Source organism: Cetorhinus maximus, chromosome 11 (genome assembly GCF_964194155.1).
Source record: "Cetorhinus maximus chromosome 11, sCetMax3.hap1.1, whole genome shotgun sequence".
NCBI classification, from domain to species: Eukaryota; Metazoa; Chordata; class Chondrichthyes; order Lamniformes; family Cetorhinidae; genus Cetorhinus; species Cetorhinus maximus.
Genome location: NC_135889.1, coordinates 51,848,777 through 51,875,447, shown reverse-complemented (window position 1 = coordinate 51,875,447; position 26,671 = coordinate 51,848,777). Strand labels below are relative to the sequence as shown.

General features: G+C 42.4%; 1 protein-coding gene across 3 annotated transcripts in view; it reads right to left on the bottom strand.

Annotated features, from left to right (window-relative positions):
- The window catches only part of pde1a (phosphodiesterase 1A, calmodulin-dependent), a 628,668-nt gene that overhangs the window by 468,506 nt on the left and 133,491 nt on the right, over positions 1 to 26,671 (bottom strand). For all 3 annotated transcript variants that reach the window (XM_078551925.1, XM_078551927.1, XM_078551926.1), the window contains 2 exons: positions 16,480 to 16,590; positions 11,780 to 11,806 (listed from right to left, as the gene is read on the bottom strand). In XM_078551925.1, the coding sequence (XP_078408051.1) occupies positions 11,780 to 11,806; positions 16,480 to 16,590 (138 nt within the window). The remainder of the gene's footprint in view (positions 1 to 11,779; positions 11,807 to 16,479; positions 16,591 to 26,671) is intronic.

Sequence of the window (26,671 nt, the reverse complement as noted above, 5' to 3'; positions counted from 1 at the left end):
TCCAACCCCAGTTGAAGCGCAAGACTCTGAAAGTGGAAGCCTGCATGAGTGCCACAACATAGTGTTGTTCCATGGGACAATGAAAGCAAAGAGAAGGGGCAATCCAGCCCTACAGCCCCAACAGAATGACAACAAGACCAGATTAGCGCTATGACAGATATGTTCCATTCACCTCAAAGTTACCAGTGAATTGAGGTCCAAACTGTGCACACCACCCTTTTTCAAACGGATTTTGGGCTGACATAATTTCCCACTGGCGTAATGGAAGATTGGAAGGCGTGGCAAGATTCTGGTGAGCCGCTGTTTAAATGAGCCTTTATAACATGCTAATGAATGCATATGGTGTTTGCTCCACCAGTCGGCCCACCCTGAATGCATCATCGGGAGAATTGTGACTTGTTTTTACGGCTTTTTGCCTGCCGCTATATTCTCCGATCCCACCCGCCACAAAACCCGCCGCAGGGTGGGATCAGAGAATTCCGGCCTCTGTTTCATTTGGCGCATGTTGTTGCCTCCAGCCTCATTACTGACATAAATGAATTTTCCAATGGACATGCTTGGAAATGGCAAAGTGTCTATACAGCAATATCAGGCACATCAGACTGCATGACCGCTAGTGACCCTAAATTGCTCCCTTTTGTGCCACAGAACGACTTGGCCCATAAAGACTCTCTGTTGTCTCTGGAATGCACAGACAGACAGATATTTCCACCAAAAGTAGCCATAGCAAAGCATGAACTACAGCAGACAAATGCTGACCATCGTCCCACCACTGATCTTGATTAGACAGGAAAAGAACACAGGGCAAGTTTATTAGACTACTAAAGCTGCTTACCCAGATGCATAGTGACATGAGAATATTGAATAACATTGTGTAGTATTCCATTCTACGAGCGCTCTGCCTGAAGGCAGGTCCTTGGTTCATTGTCTGCTGATGCTTCATCGTGAACTGTTTTTTCCTTGGCAGGTTTTGTTCATGGTGGTTTTGCCATTGGCTTCCATTCTCAGATGTAGGGCGAGGAGGCAGGTCCCAAGACTACCTCAACCAGAACAGGAATTCAACCCATACTCATGGTGTTATTCTGAACCACATGCTAGCCATCTAGCCAACCAAGCTCACCGCCATGCCCACTCCCCCCACTGTGAAGTATATTTCGGTACAATTGGTTTCAGCAGTTGGATTCCACATCCAACATGAAAATCTGGCCCAAAGACTCCAGGCAGAAATGTAATGGAGCAGTGGGCAGCCTTTAAATAGGAGATGGTTTGGTTACAGTCTAGCTACATTTCCACAAGGTGGAAAGGGAGAACAACCAAAGCCAAAGTTCCCTGGATGATGAAGGAGTTAAAGAGTAGAATGAAGCAAAAATAGGTGGTAAGATGTTAGCTTGATCATACAAGGGAAATGGGCTGAAAATGAAAAGCATAGTAGAGAAGTGAAAAGGGGAATAAGAGGAGCAAAGAGGCAGTATGAGAATATATTGGCAGCTATCACAAATGGGGACCCAAAGGTCTTCTATTAGCTCATTAACAGTAAAAGGGCTGTCAGGGGAGCATTGGGCCTGATTAAGGAACCAAAGTGGAGATCTATTGGTGGAAGCAGAAAGCATTGCTGAGATCCTAAGTGAAAACTTTGCATTGGGGTCTACCAAGGAAGAGGATTTTGCTAAAGCTACATAAACAAGTAGCTTGCCAGGACTGTGAAAGAGATAAAAAATAAATGAAGAGAAAGTTATAGAAAGACTGGCAGAAATTTAAGTTGATGAGTCATCTGACCCAGATGAGATGAAGCCTAGTTTACTGAGAGAAGTAAGGCTAGAAATTGCAGAGGTTCTGGCCTCAAAGTTCCAGATCTCCATAGATAAAAGGTTGGTGCCAGAGGACTGGAGGATTGCAGTGAGGCAAGCATGGACCAATAAAGGAGAGCCAGCACAGATTTGTTAAGGGAAAGTCATGTTTCTTGACAAAGTAACAGAGAGGGTGGAACAGAGCCATTCATTTGATGTGAATATGGATTTTCAAAGGCGTTTGATGAAGTATCACATATTAGACTTGTTAACCTAATTGAAACCCATGGGATAAAAAGGGCAGTAGCAGAATGGTACAAGATAGGCTAAAAGGTGAAAAACAGAGAGTTGTGGTAAATAGCTTTTTTTCAGACTGGAGGGAGGTGTATTGTGGAGACTCCAATGTTCAGTACTAGGACCACTGCTGTTTTGGATATAAACTTGTGGCTTGAGCTTGGGAATATGGGGCAGGATACTATCATTTGCCAATGACTCAAAATTTGGAAGAGTCATAAACAGTAAGGTAAGATATCGAAGAGGATATCAAGAGGATATTGAAAGGCTGGCAGAATGGGGGGACACAAGCCAGAAAAGTGTGAGATGATACATTTTGGTATAAAGAATGAGAAGAGACAATGCATACTAAATGGTACAATTTTAAAAGGGGTTTAAGAAAAGAGAGATCTAGGAGTGTTTGTCCGCAAATCTTTGAAGGTGGCAGGGCAGGTCTACAAAACAGTTAATTATATGGGTCCATGAGCTTTATAAATAGAGGCATAGAATACAAAAGCCAGACAGTTATGCTAAACCAATATAAAACACTAGTTTAACCCCTGCTGGAGCATTGTGTCCATTCTGGGCACCTCCCTTTAGAAATAATGCGAAGGCTTTGGTGAGGGTACAAATAAGATTTACTCAAATGGCTCCATGAATGAGGGATTACAGTCACATGGAAAAGTTACTGGAGAAGCTGGGTTTGTTCTCTTTAGAGCAGAGAAAGCTAAGAAGAGATTTGTTGAGGTATTTAAAATCATGAAAAATTTGGATAGGATAGAAGGGACAAATTTAAGACGATTGATAACATAACAAAAATCTTTTTTATACAGCAACTGCTTAGGATTTGGATGCACTGTCTGATAGAATGGTTGATACAGGTTCAATAGTAGCCTTCAAAAGGAAATTGGATAAATATTTGAAGGAAAAAAATTGTGGGAATGTGGGAAAATAGTGGGGTGTGGGAGTAAATTAAATACTTTTTGAAAGAGCTGACACAGACTCAAAGGGCTGTACTGTGTTGTCGTGTTCTATGATTCGATTGTTCATCCCTACTTGCCCCAAGATGGTGGTGGCTTCTCCCTCAACTGCTGCAGTCCTTGTGCTGATGGTGCTCATACACCAGTGTTTGGTATTGTATTCCTAGCTATTGGTTCAGGAACAATTATAGAAACTTGTCAAGGGTTTTGGAGTTAATGGTGTTGTTGATGCATTGTTGCTTTTGTTTCACACTTTGTACATTTAAGTGAACAGTCAGCAGATAGTTGTGCACTGATTGAAAAATTCAGTGAACATTTGTTGTTATGTACTCTATGCTTTAAAACTACTAAGTGCAGAAAAGTGATTAGCAGGAATTTTATCTATTGATCAATCTGCAACGGCTTCTTCAAATTGCATGGCAAAAACACCAAGAAAGGAAACTATTGCTTTAAGCGGGAAGTTCTGACAGGCTGCTTCTGGGGTGTCTGCAGTGAGTAATATTAAAGCTTCAGAGTAACAAAAGGCAATGACTGATCCCAAGAAGTTTACAAATATCTTACTTCATAATATTTAGGATTGTATGGTACTCAATCGAATGTATTTATTCTTTAATCTTCTAATAAAACTCATGAGATGCAAGTAATTCTCATGCTTGTTGCCATGGATAACTCTTATAAGTCCTCTTGAAAGCCAGCCTTGAAGTTATTGGTCCAATATTTAGGCATACTCAGGCTAACAAGGTGTTACTTCCAATGTCTGATCCTCTGGTGGATCCTTTTAGGACTGGGTCCTGCCAAAGCAAGTCTATAGAAATCTCTATTTTCAAAAATGTACGCATAGTTTTGGAATAAAAAAACAAAATTTCTTGGAAACATCATTCCTTTATTAATGCAAATAGATATATTTAAATAACAACACAACTAGGCTGTTACACAACATTTGTAATGATCTCATTTTACAAAAAGCGTTGTGAATTTAACTATTTCAGTAAAAGGGTGGTAAGATGTGGGGTGGGATCAATTAGGGGCTAAATAGGGAATCTGTACATGGAGACAAAGGGCATTCCAAGAAGAGTAGAAAAGGAAGGGAGGAACTTAAAATGATCATGAACACTAGAGAAAAAGTACTAGGAAAACTAATGGGATGAAAGGCTGACAAGTCTCCTGGACCTGATTGCCTGCATCCTAGGGTCTTAAAGAAAGTAGCTGCAGAGGTTGCATTGCAGAGATGCATTGGTTGCAATCTTCCAAAAAGGGAAAAAAAACAGTGAAATTTTACACGGTTGATTAGCTGTTTATTGTCACTTCATGTCCAGCTTCCTCTGTCTCCCTCATTCTCATTTTATACACAGACTGAAAACTTATAAAATGTTGTCCATTTACTTTCTTTGATACGGCTGTCACAAAATCCATATTTTTCCATGTCCTCTTAATTCTAATTTAAATACAATATAGAATCATAGAATGATGTAGCATTGAAGGAGGCTAATCAACATATGATGCCTGTGATAGCTCTTTGAAAGAGCTATACAATTAGTCTCACTCTCTTGCTCTTTCTCCATAGCCATTCAAATTTTTAACTTCCGGCATTTATTCAATTCTTTTTTGCGGTAACTTTTGTCAATTATGTTAAACCTGTGTCCTCTGGTTAATGCCCCTCCTGCCAATGGATCAATTATCAGTAGGGGGACATTTAGGGAATAGTGATCATAGTCTCATAAGGTTTAGATTAGCTAAGGAAATGTGAAGGAGCAATCTAGAAATACTTAACTGGAAAGGGAAAATTTCAATGGGTTAAGGACAGACTTATCCCAGATAAATTGGCGTGAAAGATTGTCAGACAAAACTAGAAAGGCACAGTGGCTGTTTTTAAAGAGGAAATGGCGTGGGTAAATATGAGATACATTTCCAGAGCGGGGAAAGATAGGGGTACCAAAGCCAGAGCTCCCTGGTTGACAAAGGAGGTGGAGAGTAGGATGAACCAGAAAAAGGGAGCAAATGATAGATGTCTGGTTGATAAACAAATGAGAAACAGGCTGAATATAAAAAGTTCGGAGGAGCAGTGAAAAATGAAATGAGAGGCAAAGTAAGTATGAGAAGAGACTGGCAACTCACATAAAGTGGAATCCAAAAGCCTTCTGTCAGCATATATATAGTAAGAGGGTGGTGAGAGGAGGGCAGGTTTGATTAGGGAATAAATAGGGGGTCTGTACATGGAGACAGAGGGCATCCAAAGAAGAGTAGAAAAGCAGGCGTCAAAAGGGAGGAACGTAAAACAATCATGAACATTAAAGAACAAGTACTAGGAAAACTAATGGTGCTAAAGGCTAACAAGTCCCCTGGGCCAGATGGTCTGCATCCTAGGGTCTTAAAGGAAGTGGCTGCAGAGTTAGTGAATGCATTGGTTGTAATCTTCCAAAATTCCTTAGATTCTGGAAAGTTCCCAGCAGATTGAAAAACTGCAAATGGACCACCTCTATTCAAGAAAGTAGGGAGACAGAAAGCAGAAGACAATTAGCCAGTTTGTTTAACATCTGTCATCGTGAAAATGCTGGAATCCATTATTAAGGAGGTAGTAGCAGGGCATTTATAAAATCATAATACTATCAGGCAGTGTCAAATAGTTAGTGAAAATTTATTAGAGATCTTTAAGGATGTAACAAGCAGGGCAGGTAAAGGGGAACCAATAATGCAGTGCATTCAGATTTCCAAAAGCATACGATAGAGTGCTGCATAAAAGGTTACTGGACAGATAAGAGCTCATGGTGTTGGAGATGATATGTATTAGTATGGATAGAGGATTGCTAACTGACAGGAAACAGAGAGTTGGAATAAATGGGTCATTTTCAGGTTGGCAAACTGTAACTAGTGGAGTGCTTCAGGGATCAGTGTTGAGGTCTCAGCTATTTGCAATCAATGACTTGGATGAAGAGACTAAGTGTATTGTAGCCAAATTTGCTGATGATACAAAGAAAGCTAAGAAATGAGCTGTGAGGAGGATACAAAGAGTCTGAAAAGGGATATAGGTAGGTTAAGTGAATGGACAAAAATTTGGCAGGTGGAGTATAATATGAGAAAATGTGAGGTTATCCACTGTGGTAGGAAGAATAGAAAAGCACAATATTATTTAAATGGAGAGAGACTGTGGAATGCTGCACTACATGGGGATCTGGGTATCCTTGCACATGAAGTAGTTAGGAAGGCAAATGGAGTATTGGCCTTTATTGCAAGGGGGTGGAGTATAAAAGCAGGAAATTCTTGCTACAACTCTGCAGGGCATTAGTGAGACCATACCTGGAGTACAGTGTACAGTTTTGGTCTCTTTATTTAAGGAGGGATGTACTAGCATTGGAAGCAGTTCAGAGAAGGCTCACTCAGCTGATTGCTGGGATGGAGGGGTTGTCTAATGAGGAAAGGTTGTGCAGGTTGGGCCTATACTCATTGGAGTTTAGAAGAATGAGAAGTGACCTTATTGAAACATAAGATTCTGGGGGCGCTTGACAGGGTAAATGCTGGGCAGATATTTCCTATCATGGGGAATCTAGAACTAAGGGGCTTAGTTTAAAAATAAGGGGTTTCCTATTTAAGACAATGACGAGGAGGAATTTCTTCTCTCAGAGGGTAGTTGGTCTTTGGAATTCTCTTCCTCATATAGCAGTAGAGGCTGGGTCATTGAATATATTCAAGGCTGAGTTAGATAGATTTTTTTTATCTACAAGGGAGCTAAAGCTTAAGGAGGACAGGAGAAAAGTGAAGTTAGGGCTACAATCGGATCAGCCATATAGAGCAGGCTTGATGCGCTGAATGGCCTATTCCTGCTCCAATTCTTATGATGTTATAATCATATAGCCAAGATGCTAAATGAATACTTTTCATATGTCTTTATCAAGGAAGAAGATGCTCGCAAAGTCAGAGTGAAGGAGGAATTAATTGAGATACTGAATGGTCTATAAATTGATAAAGAGGTATTAGAATGGCTGCCTGTGCTTAAAGTTGATAGTCACCAGGACTAGATGAGATGCATCCGAAGATGCTGAGGGAAATAAGGGTGGAAATTGCAAAGACACTGGCCACAATTTTCCAATCTTCTTTAGATATGAGGGTGGAAGAATGGAAGGTGGAGTAGAAGATGGAGGAGGATGAGGGAGTAAAGGGAGGGGTGAGAGAGAGGATGAAGGGGGAGCTGGAAGAAAGATTGGAAAGTAAAAGGTGGATTGAAAAATCTGGGTTGAGGAAAATGCAGAAGGGAAATGGGGGAGTGTGAGAAAGGAGGCTGAGAGTGGAAGGACATGAGGAAATGCAAGGAGAATTGGGGGACAGAAGGGAGACTGGTATAAATGGTAATGATCCTGAGATGAACGCATGAACATATATCACTTCATCACCAAGATTGCCTACTTCCACCTCTGTACTATCACTCAACTCTGCCTCTGCCTTAGCTTACCTTCCATGGAAACCCTCATACATGCTTTTTTATCTCTAGATTTGACAATTCAAAAGCTTTCCTGGCTGACCTCCCATTTCCCACCTTACATAAACCTCACCCAAAACTCTGTTGCCCATGTCCTAACTTGCACCAAGTCTCAATCACCCCATTACCCTGTGCTTGCTGACTGGCATTGGCTCCTCATCCAGCAATGCCTTGATTTTAAAATGTTCATCTTTCCTTTCAAATCCCTCAATGGCCTCAACCCTCCCTAACTCTGTAACCTCCTCTTGTCCTATAACCTTCTAAGGTCTCTGCGCTCCTCCAGTCCTGGCCTCCTGCACATCCCCGATTTTAGTTGCAGCACCATTGGTAAATACGCCTTCAGTTTCTAAGGCTTCGCTCTGAAATTCGGCCCCTACAACTTTCCGTCTCTCTGCTTCTTTTCCCTCCCTCAAGACACTCCTTACAATCTACCTTTCAGTAATCTTACCTACTATCTCCTTATGTGACTCGGTGGCAAATGTTGTTTGATAGTGCTCCTGTGAAGCATGTTGGAATGTTTTACAATATTAAAAGTGTATATAAATACAAGTAGTTATTGTTGAGATGGAAAGAGGGTGGTAGGGAAGGGGAAGCAGAGGAAGGCATGGGAAGGATTTAAAATCTAAACTATTTTACTATATATTAAAAGCTCTGTGTCAGATGCAACATTTCAATTCAAATTATTTGAAATTTTCTGTAACAGGTTCTGCCAATGGAAAAATCCATAGGAAAGTTGTCAACATTTATCTGTAGTACTAATTACATCTGTAAGCGATGCTGTCATAGTCCTGAGCCAGTTTAAAAGACCTGTCACTGTAACATCAAGTCAGAAATCAGGGCTTGGAATTTCTGTTGTGGTTCTCCCTCAGACATTGGTAAACTCCTGGAGAAATGGCAAAGGTGGCCAAAAATGGCTATTTATGCCAGTTCTTTGTGGTTTCTGTTTCTGTGTGTGGTCAGGGTCCAGGGGAGGGTTTTGAGGATTTTCTATTCTCCTAAAGTACGCTGCTCAATTCTGTGGTTTCTCAAAACCATTACTCTTTATTTACAACAAGTATTCAGACAGTTGGACCGCAACATGAGGTTGGAGCTGCTCCTCCATCCAGTTTCCCCTTACAGTAATGTGATTTGACATCACTATTATATCAGCATCATGTATGCTTCTGATGTTAACCCTTTACACTACAGTTTCTGCCGTGCTGCTGAAGATACAGCAGGAAATTGGAGGAACATTGCAGAATTTCAGGGTCCTGACGTCTTACCCAAAAACTGGGTCAGAAATTCTGATGACAGGTCATTGACCTGAAACGTTAACTCTGTTTCTCCTTCCACAGATATTACCAGACCTGCTGAGTGCAGTAAACTTTGTGTTATCCAGCACACGACCAACAGGAATTTCTGATGTTCCCCTAATACAAATCGTCACTTAACCAACTTGAAGCAATTATGAAATTATCCTGAACCCATATCTGTATACTATATTATTTTACACTTTACTTTATGTTTTAATGTGCTGCTGAAAATCAGAATAAAACGAATACTGTTCTTTACTTCCTGAGAACTTGCATATTAGTTAGTTCATGCCACAACTATTGTGCTCTATTCCATTGGTAAATGGAACTCTGTTAACAGGCATTTTTGATGAACCGACACTGCCCATTTCCTGTGCATGCCAGGTAATAAAGACTTTACTGTATTTCCAGTATTTTCTTCTTTTATTTCAGATTTTCAGCATCCATAGTATTTTACCTTTTTAACTCCTTCTGATCTGTCTTCGATTCCTGAACCTCACAGCTTACATAAAATTAAGCAGAATACTGCACCTCTGAGGCCCATCCCTGATCATACCACCTCTAGTCACAAGTGACTTCAAGAACTGAATAAGGAGCATGATTTGAATTCACCGAGTGAAGGTGGAGCCTTAATATTTGCAAGTTGGCTGCTACAAAATAACAGTGACTGCACTTCAATGGTTGTGAAGTACTTTGGCATGTAGTATAAAGTTGGTTCTTTATTTTTTTAACTCAACGCCATCACAAAGTGAACATTTTGTATTAATCTCTGTTTGAGATAGGCATCATTTGAGCTCTTTTAAATTCTTTTTAAAGATGTAGTGGAACCACTTTCTGAAAAAAACAAATGTTTTCTTCTCAAAGAATATTGAAATGCAAGAAGTAACAAAGGAATGGGAGAAACGTAAAGAAATAGCTGTGAATAAGTTTAGGTTATATTAATTTGTGGTAGGACACTTTTTTTACTTATCTAATACATTTAGTTAGCCAAATAGTTATAGTACTTTATGAAGGCAGAAAGAGTTCAAAATGTGTTGATGAAAATAATTCCCTGGTGTATATTTTACAGGAAAATTAGCCTAAAGTTGAAAATAAGAATGGTAAAATTAATGCAAGTACTTCATATGGCTCTGTAGCAATGTGTTAACAGCTTATTTCTTTTATTCAAGAATCAGACTGTGAACTTTGAGCATAGGTCAGGCTGGTCATTGATTTAAATCACACACGACTGCATTGATGCACACAGGCAGAACTTTAATGAAATTGTAGATGCTCTGTTTCAAAATGATGATAATCGCATTTAATTCAGCGCTGGATACAGCAAAAGAGCCTGGCAAGATTTTATTTAAAAATGTAACATTTACCATCAATTGCACCCAAGTGGCTAATCAGGCCGCTGTGCAGCAACCTCTGGCATTCATCAAGAAAAACAGATATGACAATGTATATTTATATAGCACTAACAATATCTAGGAAGATATCTCAGAGTGATTGAGTGAAACATGAGACCCCTACTTGTTCCAGGATGACAACAGATTAATTGATTGGCATCTCACAGATATGAGTTATTCACTTGAAACGTGACTTATGGCACTGCTAGATAGACCCCTATAATCCTCGCAATGAAGCACATTCAAAAGGAGCCTCAGTGAACAGATATTTGACATGCTTATCTTTTCACTTATCCACAAGAAGGCGCAGTCATGAACTGGTTCAACTTGAGGTCCACTTGCCTGCTCCAAGTCATGACAATGCCCATGATCTGAAACCAGAGACCACTGCACGACAGATCCGAGAACATGCTACATCAATTTCCCAATTTTGTTTCCAAACATCCTCAAACTAATATTTGTCATATTTTGCATGGTGGACCTCAACATCACAGTATCTTCAGTGGGAGCATTCTTGAGAGATGCTCTAAATGTGCTCACCACTGAAATGTCTAAGGTCTCTAATGTTGATGTCTCAGCTGTTATATGCAGCTCAATTACAGTTTGCTGAGGGATAAAAAGCACTCTTTTTGCTTAGGGTCACTCAGTTGAGTAGGAAAATCCAACTGGTCTGTAAGGAGAAAATCATCAGCATACTGATTCACAGATGCATTGACTCAGAATCTTTGAATATGACACAGCCAGTGTTTGTACAGTCCAGGAGGTCCCTAGTTTCATATGGAAATGGCAAGAACCCATGCCATTAACATCATACCTCGTTCACCTGGCAGAATAGAGACTGGAAAGTCAATGGGATGGTGTCTATTTTGTGGGGATGCTGGGTCCACCTCCCAATGCAGGGAGGGCTGAATTTAAATGTTTCTTTAAATTTTCTTTGCAGGGCCATGAACCTTCTGCTGTTCAGTTGTATGGTAGATGTTGTCTCACCAGGCATACCACTGCCGACTCTACCTTGGATTACCCTGGAGGTTGAAACGATCAAATCCCCTGATGTAGGAAATTTTCAATCCTGGCCCCAGCCCCTTTTATGTTGCTGGACTTGTAAGGAGCAAGTGGAAGCTCAATTTAAAACTTAAACATACAACAAGATCCTAAGTTATTCATAACTTCCAATGAGACGACTTCCATCATGCGGAGAGAGCCCTTCCCACCCACCTCATGGAAGCAGACCAAGGCCCAGTGTGAATTTAATAGATGGGATGATATGATTTTATTCACTATGCCTTTAACTGAATCAGACACCAATATCGCTTTTTTGACTTTTACTAATGCCAAAGCATATTTCATGTTTAAAGATTGTAATTGTGCTGTTGTTAAACTCTCACAGACATTTTCACAAAATGCATTCTACAACGTGCTCAGCTTTGTATTGAAACCATACACATCAAAGCAATCAGGCTTCTCCAAATGCAACCTAGCCCATAAGTGTCTTGGAAAAATATGATTCAACAATGAAAATGTTAAATTAAGGACACAAGTCATACTTCAAAGTACTTTAAAATAAGTGCTCTGTAAATAGCCTTACCTTTGCGACGTGCTTTTGTATTTCTGTCTGTAAGAAAAATGTTATATTAACTGTTGTTGCCCCTTCAGCATAAAAACATATCATGAAATGATTAGAAACATACTAAGTAGAGATTATACTCCTAAAGCTCTAGGAGCCAGGAAAGCAATTTTGCAGTGCAACGTCTGTAAGGCTGGGGGCAATTTGATTGGAAGTTGGGGTAGAACCTGGATCTGGCAGGGTTGCATGACTTTTCAGCTCGGTGGGAAATCCATTCTTTGAACGTAAAGCCATAATGGTCACCCCCATGGATCAGAACTTGGAAGGTTAGGAAGTTTCTTAACTCAAAGGTGATTTTCAGGGACGCAGTCCAGCTTTATTCACATGAAAGCAGTAGAAGCAGCTGGTGGATGCTGGAAATCTGAAATAAAAACAGAAAAATGCTTGGGGTACTCAGCAGCTCTGGCAGCACTCTGGACAGAGAAGCAGAGTAACGTTTCAGGTCGATGACCTTTCATCAGAAGTTAACTCTGCTTCTCTCTTCAAATATGCTGCTTGACCTGCTGGGTATTTCCAAAGGAAGCACCCAGCAATTTTTAAACAGCCCACTGGAGCCACCCAGGCCACTGATGTTACAGTCAGGCAGGCAGACCTGATCTACTTGGAAGCAAAAGTGTGCAAAGTAGCCTGACCCCAGGCTTTATGATGGTGTCAGGGACACTGAAAGTGGGCAGATTTGCCTCACCCCAGATCTGCCCCGCCAACGACTTGCAACTTCAGAACCTAACTGAGCAAAAAAAAGTGAAAACAATGAACAAAAAGAAAATAAGTCCATAAGTGAAAGATTAAATGAATTGCATTATAAGACATGTTGAAACTTGTCTGCGTATTATAACTTTAAAGAGAAATTAGGCTTAGTTTGTCTAAGAAAAAATGTGGGTTATGGCATCATCCTATTTTCAGCCTACAACAATTAGAAATATTTTCATGTCTAATTACCTTTTAAAGACATTTTTATTGTGCATGATGTAGTATAAACAGAAACTTCAAGTATATAATCCCAAAACATTGAATATTGATAAAATAATTGCATGTAATTATGTGCAACAGTAAATTTTAACAAAAGCTTACATTGGCATTGGACCAATATATGAAGCTTAGCCGCCCCTTCACATATCTAAATTGTGGTTGTAGAACATATTAATGTTGAAATCTACCATAACAATTTGCAGATGTCTTTTAGTTTGACTCTAGAAAGTGTCACACTATGATGCTAGTACACATCTACTAGCAGCTGCAGTGGAGTCATTATTTAGATTTTGTTTTAGTCAGTATAGCCAACATCATGTCAATTTGCAGTCAAGAATTGCATCTTCCAGCATCATTGCCTGTCCTAAATCTCATTACCTCAGATAGAAAAGAAAATGAAGCTTTTGTAACCATCTCAAGTCTCAAATATCTTTCATTAAACATGATTTCAAGAGACAGTTCAATCGCCAGCACCAACAGATAGGCAATTTATTTCATTAGAGGAGACATGAAATTGCTTCATTATTTTCAAATGCACTGGACCAAGAGCATTCTTCTTCCTTGAATAATTGAATCCAAAACACTTTCTCCAATAAAGTCAATTAAAGTTTCAAATTATTGGAAGCGTGGAATGGAGGAAGTAAAAAAAAAAGCATTGCATTTTGAAAGGACTTCTCTTAGATGGGACGAACGGTAGTTCATCTACTGGCAAATAAACTAAACTCATTTTCTAGGCTCATTATTTTATATTGTGAAACGAACAATGGAAATAGGTTTAAATATGCTCAAATACATCAATTTTATATTTTAAAACTGCAGAACAAACTGTGGACAAGATCAGTGACATACACTTTAAATTTAGTCATCCACAAATATCCAGTGAGCACTTTGTGTCGGAAGTATGCAGGGTAAGCAGATTATGATGTCAATCAGCATCTAATACTGATTTGACTCTAGCAATGTGATTTTTGACCTCAGCACTTCATCTCATGCACTCTCTTAACTAATGCACTCTCTGAACATGCATTTAGCACCCCCACAGAGTTATTTAAAGGTTAATTGCTAATTAATTCCTACTGGTTGTTGCTGCATTAACAAAAGTGTTTGGAGGTTTGTATTGCTAAAAATAGTGAAGTTGGAGTCTGCAGTGCCTGATATGACATGTGGTGAAGGCCTTTGGTGGGATCTTCTGGTCCCACCCACCAACAGGATTTACTGGTGGCGCTGAAATCAATGGAATTTTGGCTGGCTTGCTGTATCCTCCGCGGCAGGGCTGGAAAATCCCAGCCCTTGGTTCTGATTTGAAGTATTCTGCTCAGAGCACTTGCTCCCAGTTATTTCTGCTGTAGTTTCTAACCCCCTTTGCCTGCAGTCATGAAAGGGAGAATGAGCAGAGGTGATACCGAAGAGATCAAGTTGCTGGAAGAGGGAGAGGAGGGCTCTCAACAGCAGGCCATATAAACCTAGGGTCTTCAGAGCACATTCCCCCATGCCAACCTCAGAGATGAACATTGTGTGTGATGTGAGAAAGAGGATTATTAAAGAGCTAGCATCTATCATGTTCAATGGTTTCAGCTCCGCTGCTGGTTATGGCCTCAATCATTATTGTCACTGCATTAATGGTGAATATTGCTTCCTCCACTGGGGTGAAGTCATGTAGCCATGACTGCTTCCCTTTTGTTAGCTGCTGCTGCCTGAGGTTATGCACCATATTGCCTTGCATGAGAGGGAAGTGTGTCAATTGCTCTGTCAGAGAACTTTGAAGCCCACTCTCTTCCATGTTGTGCCATTCATGTGTCCTTCCCAAGTGAAACTCACTCTTAGAATAACTTCCAGCGCCTGCGCAATTCAAAATGCAAGGCCCCTTTAAACGATGCAAGCTGCCTTTAAGTGATGCGGGCTAACTTGAACTCATGCTAGCCTCTCATGATTTTTCTTTCCCTGCTCAGGCATGTAATCACTCAATACTGTGTTTAGCGCTGGCTGCACACTGAAATTATGGGCAGAATTTTATGCCAGTGGGATTTTATGGTCCCGCCAAAGTCATTGGAGTTTAGAATGTCTCGCCATCTTTTAGAGCCTCATCCCTGCTACGATGGAGCCCATGTAGGTGAGCAGGAAGCACAAAGTTTTGCATGCTGCCTGCATCAGAAGGAGCAGGCGAAGGTTAATCGTACATTGCAATCCCTGCAACTGTTTTTGGGGGCTATCTAATTTCTGCACCAAGAAAGTTTACATCTCGTGCAATCTGTCAACTCCATGAATTGTTTAAAAATAAGCACGGTCAAGGGCCTAGTCAATTATGGCGGAAGGAAATCATTGCTGACAAATGGAAAATACTGGTGTGTAAGGTGGCATCATCAGAACAGATGCAATGGAGAGAGGATTGCCCTTCACCAGGGTTGACAGTGGCTTCAACCATGAGTGTCCCATTTCTTGTACTTCTGCTCTCACTCCTTCCCCTCCCTCTGAGAGCCATGATAAGGTTCTCCATGATCTTACTTCCACCCTTCTAGCCTCCACATTCAACAGATCATCCATTGTCATTTCTGCCACCCCCAGCACAATAAGACCATGAAATTCATCTTCCCCCCTCCTCCCCTTGCAGCATTCTGAGGAACCCTTCCCTCCATGACAGCCTCGTCCACTCTTCAATCACCCCCCACCACCACCTTTCCTTCCCATGGCACCTTCACATGCAAGTGCAGGAGTTGTAACACTTGCCCTTTTTCTTCCTCCCTTCTCACTATCTAGAGCCCCAAATAATCTTTCCATGTCAGAGATTTATTTGTACATTTTTTCAATTTAGGATACTGTAATCACAGCTCATGATGCGTATTCCTCTACATTGAGGCGACCAAATGCATATTGGGTTACTGCATTGCAGAATGCTTCTATTCAATCTGCTTCCAGTTACCTGACATTTTAATTCTCCCCTCCACACCCACTCTGACCCTTCTGCCCTCGGCCTCCTACACTGTTTCAATGAAGCTCTCTAGACTCAACAATGAGTTCAACAACTTCAGATCATAACTACTGCTCCCATTTGTTTGGACAGCAACCATTGGTAATGATTATGCTATTGACATTTATATCTCCTCTAGCTACATCTTTTGATCCTTTACTTTCCCCATTACCAACCCTTTTCACCTTGCACCATTATCCCTTTTATCATTTAATCTCTTCTACCTTCCAAACAATCTCTTTTGCTCTTTCCTCCCCCTCCCTCCAACCCCATCCCATGCCGCTGTACTTGCTTAAAATGTATTACACCTCTAACCTCTTCCAGTTCTGATGAAAGGTCATCAACCTGAAACATTAACTCTATTTCTCTCTCCATGGATGCTACCTGCTGTATATTTCCAGCATTTTCTGTTTTTATTTCAGATTTCCAGCATCTGCAGTATTTAGATTTTGAAGGTAAAAAATACATCTCAGCAATGAACAACAGTTCATTTCACTCCTGGTACATTTGCTAGTTATAAAACATAAATATATATCCATTTTCTGGATAATTGCTACATTACAAAAGTACCGTATTTCAGAAATACTTCATTAGCTATAAAATCCTTTGGGGTGTCCTGAGGTTGTTTTCTCTTGTAGCATGCGCAAGATTTTGAACTGAAGTTGAAGGATGCAGGGATAGCAAATGTTGTGTTGAAAGTACAAAAATTAATAACAAAAATACTTACAAGCCCTGCAAGCGAATCCACATTTTCTCAGGATTGTCTGGTTTTAGGAACTCGAGGCAGCTGCTGTCAACTCCCTTCATCTCTGTGGGTGAGGATTCCATGGTGAAAATTCTGGGATAAAATAGCGACAGTTAGACTCAAGCTCATCAACTTTAAACATCCCTCAGTGCAGGGCAATTCCCAACAGACAGGCACATTTCATAGCACCTTCCATTGAAAGCATTTTGTTTTAACAAAGGATCAGAGTGCTTTTACTGTACTGCAGTGCCAACTCTTTTGAAGGTGATCTTGAATGTATGGCTGCGCTAGAGTTTAAAATGGTAGGGCAATCACAATTACTGAGAATGACTGGATATTAAAGCTGCAGATCCATCAGGTTTCTTTGAGATCTTTGCAAAACGGCATTCAATCTTTCAGATTCTCCCAATTATCCTTTTCTTGGAATAAATCTGAAAGATTTAGATATTGGCCACAATTTTGATGTCTGTTGAAGCTACTTGAAGATTAGGGCTGAAGGAAATAGGGAGAATTGGGTCATTACCATCGCCTGCCTTTAGTTCTTTCAAGGAGAGAGACAGATACTTGGTAAATGGCTGTGCAGTTCCACATTCAAACAACAAAAGAACAAATAACATCTTCCCAAATCAGGGAAAAGAATAGAGAAACAGATCAGACACCTCAGCAGAGAACCACATCACCTTTAAAAACAGAAATCTAGATAAAATAGAAATCATGGAGCGCCACAGGTTGTTATTTAAGAAATACACGTAATAGCTGATGGTGAAGTCATGATTATTCACCCTCTCCTAGCAACTCTGCTCAGTAGGTAACTGTCAATTTAACCAAGAGATTTAGTAGCTGCAACTCTATCTGTGCAGTGCAGCATCTGGAAATTCTTCTTCAAATCCCACATCTGAGCTGTATTCAAATATATTTTTAAGTGGTAGTATAAAGTGAGCTCAAAGAGCATTAAATGCTAAAATCCTTATTTTGTCAAAGATGTCACACCGTTCAAATTACATTAGCAACTCACAGGTAAAGTACCAAGATCAGTACAATCCCCCATTCTGATAGTGTAATAGGAAGATTAGTGAAATGTAATGGCCAGTTAAAAAGTAAACAGAATGCATGCATAATTTGTGAAATATATTACACTAAAATCTCTAAAAGATTACAAAATCCCATTTATGTTATGAATTTTACTGCATTCATGTTTAGCAAAGACAAACTGACCTTAATTCCTTCCATGCTAGAACACACCTAAAGCTCTATTGTTAGTTCTACATCACCCAGTTTCTGATTGTTAACACTGCATCACACAAATGCTTAATGTGTAGCTATGATACAGCCAACAAATATAATATTATATGTACACAAGCAAGTGACGAAGGTGGCAATATACTTTAAAATCTAACCCTGTAATATCCCAATAGATTAACTGGTTATTCATCATATTGCTATTTGTGGTTCTCTGATGTGCGTAAAATGGTTGCCACATTCAATTATATCACCACACCACAAGGTAATTCATTGTATGTGCTGCAGTTTGGGGTGTTTCCAAGAGATGTAATTAGTTACTTTATAAATGAAACGTTTTTCATTCTTATGTTAACTTCCTACCTCTCAGTCCTGCTCATTTGCTGATAATCTTCATCTCTCAGCATTGCAGAAAGTGTTAATAATTATAACATTTGAAGATTTCTAATTTATGTATGAACTTTGCAATACAGCCCTCGTAATTCCCCCCCTCTCTCACAATTGCTATTTCTATATCATAATCTGTTTCATCATCAACAGGACTATGATACTAAACCAGATTATAAAGAAAATTGAAAATGGAAATAAAATCATCAAATAAAATCATAAAAAATATAGTAAATGGGGCAAAGTGGTGACTGACAGAGAAGGAATGGGTTGTACCTAAGCCTGTCCAAGCTGAAAAGCAGATGTAAAATCCTCGGGTTGGGAGATTCTGACTTGTTTCAATTTCAGTTCAGGTTCTGGCAAGCAGTACAGGAGATGTTGAGTGGGGCTCGATGTCAAACAGACACTCAAATATAAAAATAAACACAAAATATTCAGCTTTAAACATCATAATCAGAAGGTCATAAGGCTTGGGTTGGATCTGCACAATCTAGAAGCAGCAAACTGGTTGATGTGTGCTTATAGGCTAACATTTGGGTATTCCCATACCCTAGATTTAGCTCTAGAAATCTGAAGCTGCCAACATCTAAAAGAACTGGTGCTGTGCTTTTCAATGTTATCAGCCATTTTCAAATAGTGTGTTGCCACACAAAGTCATCATAATGTTGTTGACACAATAAATACTCACATTCTTGTGTCTATATATCTTTTTTAAATAATTTTAAATCAAGGTATAAAACAAATTGGAGATGGCAAAGGAAGTGTTCTTCTTTACCTGTCAATACTAGAATGGCAGTTCTCCTTGTAGTACAGAATGCAAAAGGCAACCTCAGCACTAGAGAAGTCGTATTTAAATATCATAGGTTTGCAGCACAGTCATCCCAATTTTCTCCCCATTTTTATTTGCCCTGGTCTCACTGGACCATACACCACCTGTCTCTCAGAAAGTGGGTCAACAAGCCTATGCCCAGGCCTCCATCAATGCTGCTCCAAGCCGACTGACAGGAGGTATAGAAGTGCAGCCTGGGAATCGCTTTCTTTCTAATTACTCCCTCCATCCTGAGGAGGCATCTGGTCTCCACTTGGTCTCTCCCTACAGTAGCACGAAAGAGGTCAGAGCTAACTATAGTTGGGAATTAAAGCTTTGTGCCAACAATACGCACTGATAAATGTCAGTGCTTTAACAACAGCTGTCAGCAGCTTCCTACAATACTTTTTCCTCCATCTCCTTTGTTTCATATTCTTTTATTCCACATACCAAGCCTAGAAGTTGGTAACTAAAAATGAATGCTGAAATGACTTGAATCATCTTGGCCTGTGTTTCCTCTGTCAAATACAACAGATTGCCTTGTTTTCTCATATGGCCTGTTCTGCTCATTCCTGGAGCAGAGCAGTAGCTGAGTATTTGGGAATCGCAGACAGAACCTGAGCACCATCTGCACAGTTTGTTATCCAGACTACTTGTTTGTTACACTATTGTAAAATGTCAATGGAGACTATTTTACCACTGGAGTGCTTCAGTTAAGTGAGTGTGTGAAACAATATGCTAATCAAAAGATATTGAATGTGCCATTTACTGTTGGGCTATCAGCAACCAGGTTAAATTTAGTGACTATCTGCTGAGTATTGTTACTGCAGCTTTTCGTTCCCTGAAAGGTTGTGATTTTATTCATTTAAAAGAAATAATGACCATGGCAATTGCTTAAATTTGAATAAGTAACTTAAAATGAAACATTAATGCAGGCAAATTATTTAAAAATCTGGTTAGACATGTATCATCAAAAATGGAGCAACAAGGTGGCACACAATCTGCTTTCATCCTAATCCACTGTGTCAAGCAAAGGTGGGTGAAGCTGCAATGCCAAGATGAACAGCGCCAGCAGTTTGTAGAGATGCCAAGTTGGGACAGCATACTGGGTAGAGGGCTGGTGAGAGGATCAGAAGAGATTAAAACTCCTTTTAGGTTTTAAACAATGTTAAAAGCAGGGGTCTGGGATCAATTCACCTGCCCACCCTTCAGCCAGGAAACAAGTGGGGGGATTTTAATTCTCAAAATAGAATGGATTTGGATCAGGTTGGATCTAAAGTCATTAAAAATCTCAAACCAGCCTTCAACACCCCCCTTCCAGTTTTAACAGAGATGGCACCTGGGTGGGGGTTTGGGGGCACAGGGCTGCGCAAACAAGTAAACCGCATCGTGGAGACTGCATGTCTCAAATTTTATCTGGTTTCCAGGTTTAACCCTAACTAGCCACGTTTCCTCGCCTCGGGGAGCTCAGTAGATAAAGGGTGATACCCGACCCCTTCCTTCCCACCCCCAGGGTTCATGTCTGCCTCCGGGACCCAACAACCACCCTCACTATCCCTTCTATCGCTACCGTCGAACCTTCACCCTCCCAACCTACCGCCTCACTCTGCCCTCGGTCATTCTCACCCTTCCTCCATACCACGCCCACACTCAGTTCGTTCACCAGGAGGCAGACACGGACCTATCCGACCCCTACTTGCACGTTCACCTGCACAACCTCCCCTCCGCACCCCTTCCCCTCTTCTCATCCCTTCCCACCTTTGCACCCCTTCCCTCCCGGAATCCCTTCCCCACCGGAACATCTTCCCCCCCTCCTCAGTCTTCCCACACCAAACCACAGACTCCCTACCCCACTTAGTAGATAAGGACTGCTATGTGGATAAGTACTTTTCCAGCATTTCCTGTGGGCTAAAAGGAGTAGGATTGCTTCCCTTGAAGTTTACCTGCTTCTATCTGCCAGGATCGGACCTCCCCAACCAAATTCAGACCCCACCCCAGGCAATCATTACTCCAACAGGTGGCTCCCCTAGCTGCTCCTGGGCTGCAGCCTTCTCTGGAGCATTTCCCCCCACTAGTAGGGAGCCAAGACCGGGGAGACTACTGGAAAAAAGACAGGAAAGCAGGGCCACAATTCTCCACTACAGGCTCAATAAGCCCACCTGGAGCCAAAGTGCGGCATTTGAGTACTGCAGTTAAAAGGGTGTTGGTAGAGATATGTTAGTTGTTTGTATTGTCATGTCCATAAGACATGAAAGAAATCATAAACTGTTTAAATCAAACTTTACTTTCTGCTTATTTAAAAGGGGACTTTGCGGGATCAAAAACATGGCTGCTACAGGTCACTTGATTTGCAAGTTGTATACTGTTTTGGAAAGTTCCAACAATAATTTCAAGACAAAGCTCAACCTTCATCTGGTGGAATCTCACACCTATCATTGTGTGGACCCATTACAATCAATAAAACAAGGGAGCAGCAGGTGGCATGTCTCCCCAGCCTGGACTTATAACAAAGAGAGGGCCATTGAAATTGATTAGCTGCAGAGGTGCTAATTGCCATCATCTCTTTCCTAAGGTGAGCAATGGATTTTGACCAGAGACATAGGGCAGAATCATCCCAGATTTGCACTAACTGCGGAAGCAGGTGGGTAAAACAACGCCATTTCCATGGCGGGCGGGTTCTCATTCGCCCGCCCGCCATCACCTTGCCGCTTCATCATGCCGGGATCCATATTTAAAGTGCAGCCACGGGCACACACCTTAGAACTTTCAGGCCACAACTACTGCAGGGAAGGTGTCCACAAAAGGCAAGAAGACTGCAGCCCCCTGGTTTAGGGACACATCATTGGAACACCTTTTGGGTGCCGTGGATGCCCGCTGCGATGTCCTCTACCCCCACTCTGGCCACAGAATGGGCAGCGACCTTACCAACCAGGCTTGGGATGTGGTGGCAGCAGTGGTCAGTGCCAATGTCCTGCAAAAGAGGACAGCCACCCAATAACACTACAGATGTACTGCAGGAATTCACCAAGGATCCTTCGGCAGCACCTTCCAAACCCACAACCATTACCATCTAGAAGGACAAGGGCAGCAGATAGATGGGAACACCACCGCCTAGAAGTTCCCCTCCAAGCCACTCACCTGACTTGGGAATATATCGCCATGCCTTAACTGTCACTGGGTCAAAATCCTGGAACTTCCTCCCTAACAGCATGGTGGGTGTTCCTATACCACATGGACTGCAGCGGTTCAAGAAAGCAGCTCACCACTACCTTCTCAAGGGCAACTAGGGATGGGCAATAAATGCTGGCCTAGCCAGCGAAGCCCACATCCTATGAATGAGAAAAAGGATGAATGGTCTCACCAGTTCCACCAGGGTAACTCACTCTTCTCATCACTCTCAACTCACACACTCACAAACCCATCACACATACACAGGGATCTCACACCTCAAGGGACAATATCACTAACTCTCACATACACCCTCACATCTCCATCAGGTTCATATCCTCTCGAGCTCACATTCTCATTCCTGTCCATGACTCCGCTCACCACACAAACATTCCACGCAGTGCCATGTATTCTGCTCACACTCTCTCCATCTGTTTTTCATGCAGGAGAAGCCTGCTCACATCAGCAGGGAGAGGTCGCAGACTGGGGGCGGAGTGACACACATTAGGCCCCTCACTCATTTTCAGGAGCGTGCCATCATGCTGACTGGTGAGGATGTGGTCCCTGAGTGTGGCGCTGCTGAGAGTCCTGCATCACGTCATCCATCCCTCAATGCAACTGTGAGTGCTCTCTCTCTCCTGCTTTTGGCTGTGCTATCATGCACTAATTATCTCTACTTCGGTTCACAGGGAGCTCTGCCAAGGGACCAACACCCTCAGCCCCATCCATGTCCTCAACTGCAGCCTAGAGGATTCCTCCTCCAGTGAAAAGGTGGAAATAAGCAGCCTGGAAGACCCATCACCTCTGAGGGAGCAGTCGGCCCATGAGTGATTCTGGAGGGAAAAATGTGTATGTGGTAGGGCCTTTCTGAGTCTCGTGCAAGCACTCTACCATGCACACGGATTCTTCAAGTTTCACACTCACCTCAATGCCCTGAGCATTTTGAATGCTGCCTGTAGGGGTTCGCTTTCAGTTGCCCATCTGAGCTGACCTGAATCTCCGCCCACCCACTGATCACACTCCCATGCAGCACATGATCTCGTCCACCACAGCTCTCGTTTCACTTTTTGGACAACATGGTACTAATCAGTTACTTTTGCTCCCTTGTCCTTTCCCCTCCCTGAGTCACCCATTTCCTCTCCCCCATCACAACTGATGCCCCCCCCATCCCCCCTCATCCCTCCGCACCCCCCCCCACCCCCACTTCCAGCATCACATTCCACCTCTCCTCCGTTGCCTACCAGCCACAACTCTTTTCCCTCGGGGATGTCCAGGTGAACATACACGTTCCCTTCCTTCCCGAAAATCCCATCTCCACCCACATTCACCTTCTTGCACTCCTCCTTCCCACCCTTAGTGTTCATGTCTGCCTCCGGGACCCAACAACTACCCTCACTATCCCTTCTATCGCTACCGTCGAACCTTCACCCTCCCAACCTACCGCCTCACTCTGCCCTCGGTCATTCTCACCCTTTCTCCATACCATGCCCACACTCAGTTCAGTCCCCAGGAAGCAGACATGGACCAATCTGACCCCTCCCGTGCACGTTCACCTCGCCCCTCCGCACCCTTTCCCCTCTTCTCACCCCTTCCCTCCTTTGCATCCCTTCCACCCCAGAACACCTTCCTCCTGGAACACATCCCCCCCGCCCCACCAAGTCCTCCCGCCCACCCCGGACTCCCTCCCCCTTCCTGACTCCTTCCTCCACTCTTACTTCTTCCTCCACCCTTATTCCCTCCCCTCTCCGCACCCCTTCCTCCCTCTGGACATCCCCTCTCTCTGCAGTCCTTCCCTTGCACCTTCCACCCACCTTACACCTACCTCCCCAGTTGCCATCTTTTCCCCCTTTACCCCCTCCTCCCCCAGTTCTCCCTCACCCTCATTCTCTCCCACCCGACACCTTCACTCCCCGTCTCCCAACCTGACCTCATCCTGACACCTTCATCCCCCACCTCTAACCTCACCCCCTGCTCCTTGGATGTCCACGAGATGAGCGAAGCCCTGGCAGGTAAGTCCCGACTTCTGCACATCACAGTTGTCAAGACGTGATCTACATGGGCGAATTTTCCTGCCGATGTGGGCGGATGATCCAGCAGGGGGCCAGGCCTAATAATGATATGCTGATGTTTTACAATGAGGTTCCCGACGTCCGATGGCGGAGAACGTGGCCCACCATCGGCGGGCTGAGCGGATGATCACAAACTGGTTTCACGCCATTGTGAAACCGATCACGCCATATTGTCCACTCACGCTGCCAAACATGCCCGATGCCGGCGGGCATGGAAAATCCCGGCCATAGAACTGATTGTTAACCTGAAACAATCAATGGGCAACACCATGTGACCTAAGCTCCTTTGGTCTTTGGAAAGTTTTAATGCTACATTCCTGGACTCCCGGAGCAGTCTGCTGTTACCACCCAGCCTGTCAATACCAAAGCAGGATTCCAGGCAGACGACAAAGCCTGCCTCAAGTCTATACCTCCTCTGAGCCTAGTTCTCTGGAAGATTCCCGCCATCACCTGCAGAGCGGACCAAGTCTCTGCATATCAACCTCACATTGCTGTGTCATCACCAATTTTAAAGGAATTCGGCAACTCCTGCGTTCAGCTGGCTGAACCCACCTGAACCCTAACTTCTACGTGAAGGAGCCCACACTGACTCTGACATTCTGGACTCTGACATTACGTGAATTAATGTCGCTGTCTTTGGTTTTTCTTTGTTTTAAGCTATTTCTAGTTGTAAAACTCTTTTCTTTCCTATCTACTGCATGCGTGTGTATATATATATCGTAGTGACAACCATCCGTCAGGTTTGAATTTATGAATAAACAATACTTCTCATCTAACCCTAGGGGAATTTCAAAAATTAAAACACCTCTGCTTATCGGAAAAACCGTGAGAAAATAAAGCAGTTCAGTTTGCCTCTCTCCCCTGCCCATAACAGTTACTAAACAAATTTCTCCCATTGAATAAAAGAAGGTGCAGCAGCATTCTGATAGAATCGTTCACATTTCAGATGCTTTTTACTTAGAGTGCAAACCAGCTCATGTTTTGATTTTTTTCCTTACTCATGCTCATAAAAGTGAAAGCGTGGCACAGGAAAAACAGGTACACACTAATCGCACTTAGAACTACTGATTTTCATCTGGGATACTAATTGCTTTTCCCCTACTTTTTCCAAAAGATTGAAAGTATCTTGCCACTAGAGCAATGGTTACAGGCTGCACCTAATAGATTTACTTACACATTAAATAATAAGGTATAGTGAAATATAGGGAAAAACTTTCCCCCCATTGGGGGGAGAAGTGTAGGAGCGGGCGCGGGCAGACGTGCCTCCGATGGGGCGGCGCCGCCATTTTAAGTGGGCGGGCGAATTAAGGCCTGCCCAGCGTGACATCCTCAAGGAAGCGCTATGCGCTCCATGTGCAGGCGGGGAGGAGATTCCCTCGGCCGGGGGTGCGCTCTTTCATGCATGCGCACGAAAAAGCGCACTCATCTCCCTGAGGCTAAGTGCTGCCTCAGGGAGATAGCCTCGGAATTAAAACTTTTAAAGTAAATGTTTAAAAAATTTCCCTGACATGTCCCCTCATGTGACACTGTCACATGAGTTGGGACATGTCCATCACTTTAACTCAAACTTTATTAAATATTTAAAAACCCTCATGAAACCTCATCCCGCCCGTGGATGAGGTTTCATGTTTTTTCTTAACCCCGCCAGGGCTCCCGACCTGCCCGTCAACCTTAAGGTTGGATGAGCAGCCCTGTCAATTACCTAAATTGTTTTATTAATGGCCTTAATTGGCCGTTGACAGATCGGCTGGCGCACAGCTGCCTCGGCTGCACCCCCGCTGACCTGAAAATTGAAACGACGCAGGGTGACGTCGGGAGTTCCGCCCAACGTCATCCCGCATCATTTTACGTGTTGGTGAGCGGGCCCTGCACTCCCGCTTGCCAACCTAAAGATCCTGCCCATAATAACATACTGAGAGGACAGCACTTAGAAATAATTGAAGTTAGAATCAGCCCTCTTTAAAAAATATTTCTTGCACAGTTTAACAAACCAGAGGGCTTTAGAATAAAAAGCACAAAACAAAGTGTGTCTCCTGCCATTATCCTTAGATTCATTTATATGTGTGCTAGAGGTGGAGGCTGGTTAGGTCAATTGGCTAGATGGCAAGCGTGTGGATCAGATTAATGCCATCGACATGGAATTCAATCCCTGTTCTGGCTGAGGTAGACTTGGGACCTGCCTCTTTGCCCTACGCATAGTGAAAAAAAATCACTGTACTTTGCTGTGGTTGGCAAATAATCACCAATGACCTGCATTCAGGCAGAGAACTGAAGAAGATATGTTACAAGCAATGATTGAGCACCAAAAAAATATTCCTGGAAATTGTTAAACAAGTGACAGTTTTCATGCAACTAAGTGCTTGAGTTCAAAAGGTAATCTATTTTTCAACAATTTGTCAGACCTTTACTTCTCCACTCAGAATTGTTAGCTACAAGTTGGAAGCTTTCATTCACTTACATTAAACATTGCCAAGCTGAAATGCAGCAAACTATTTATCCCTTA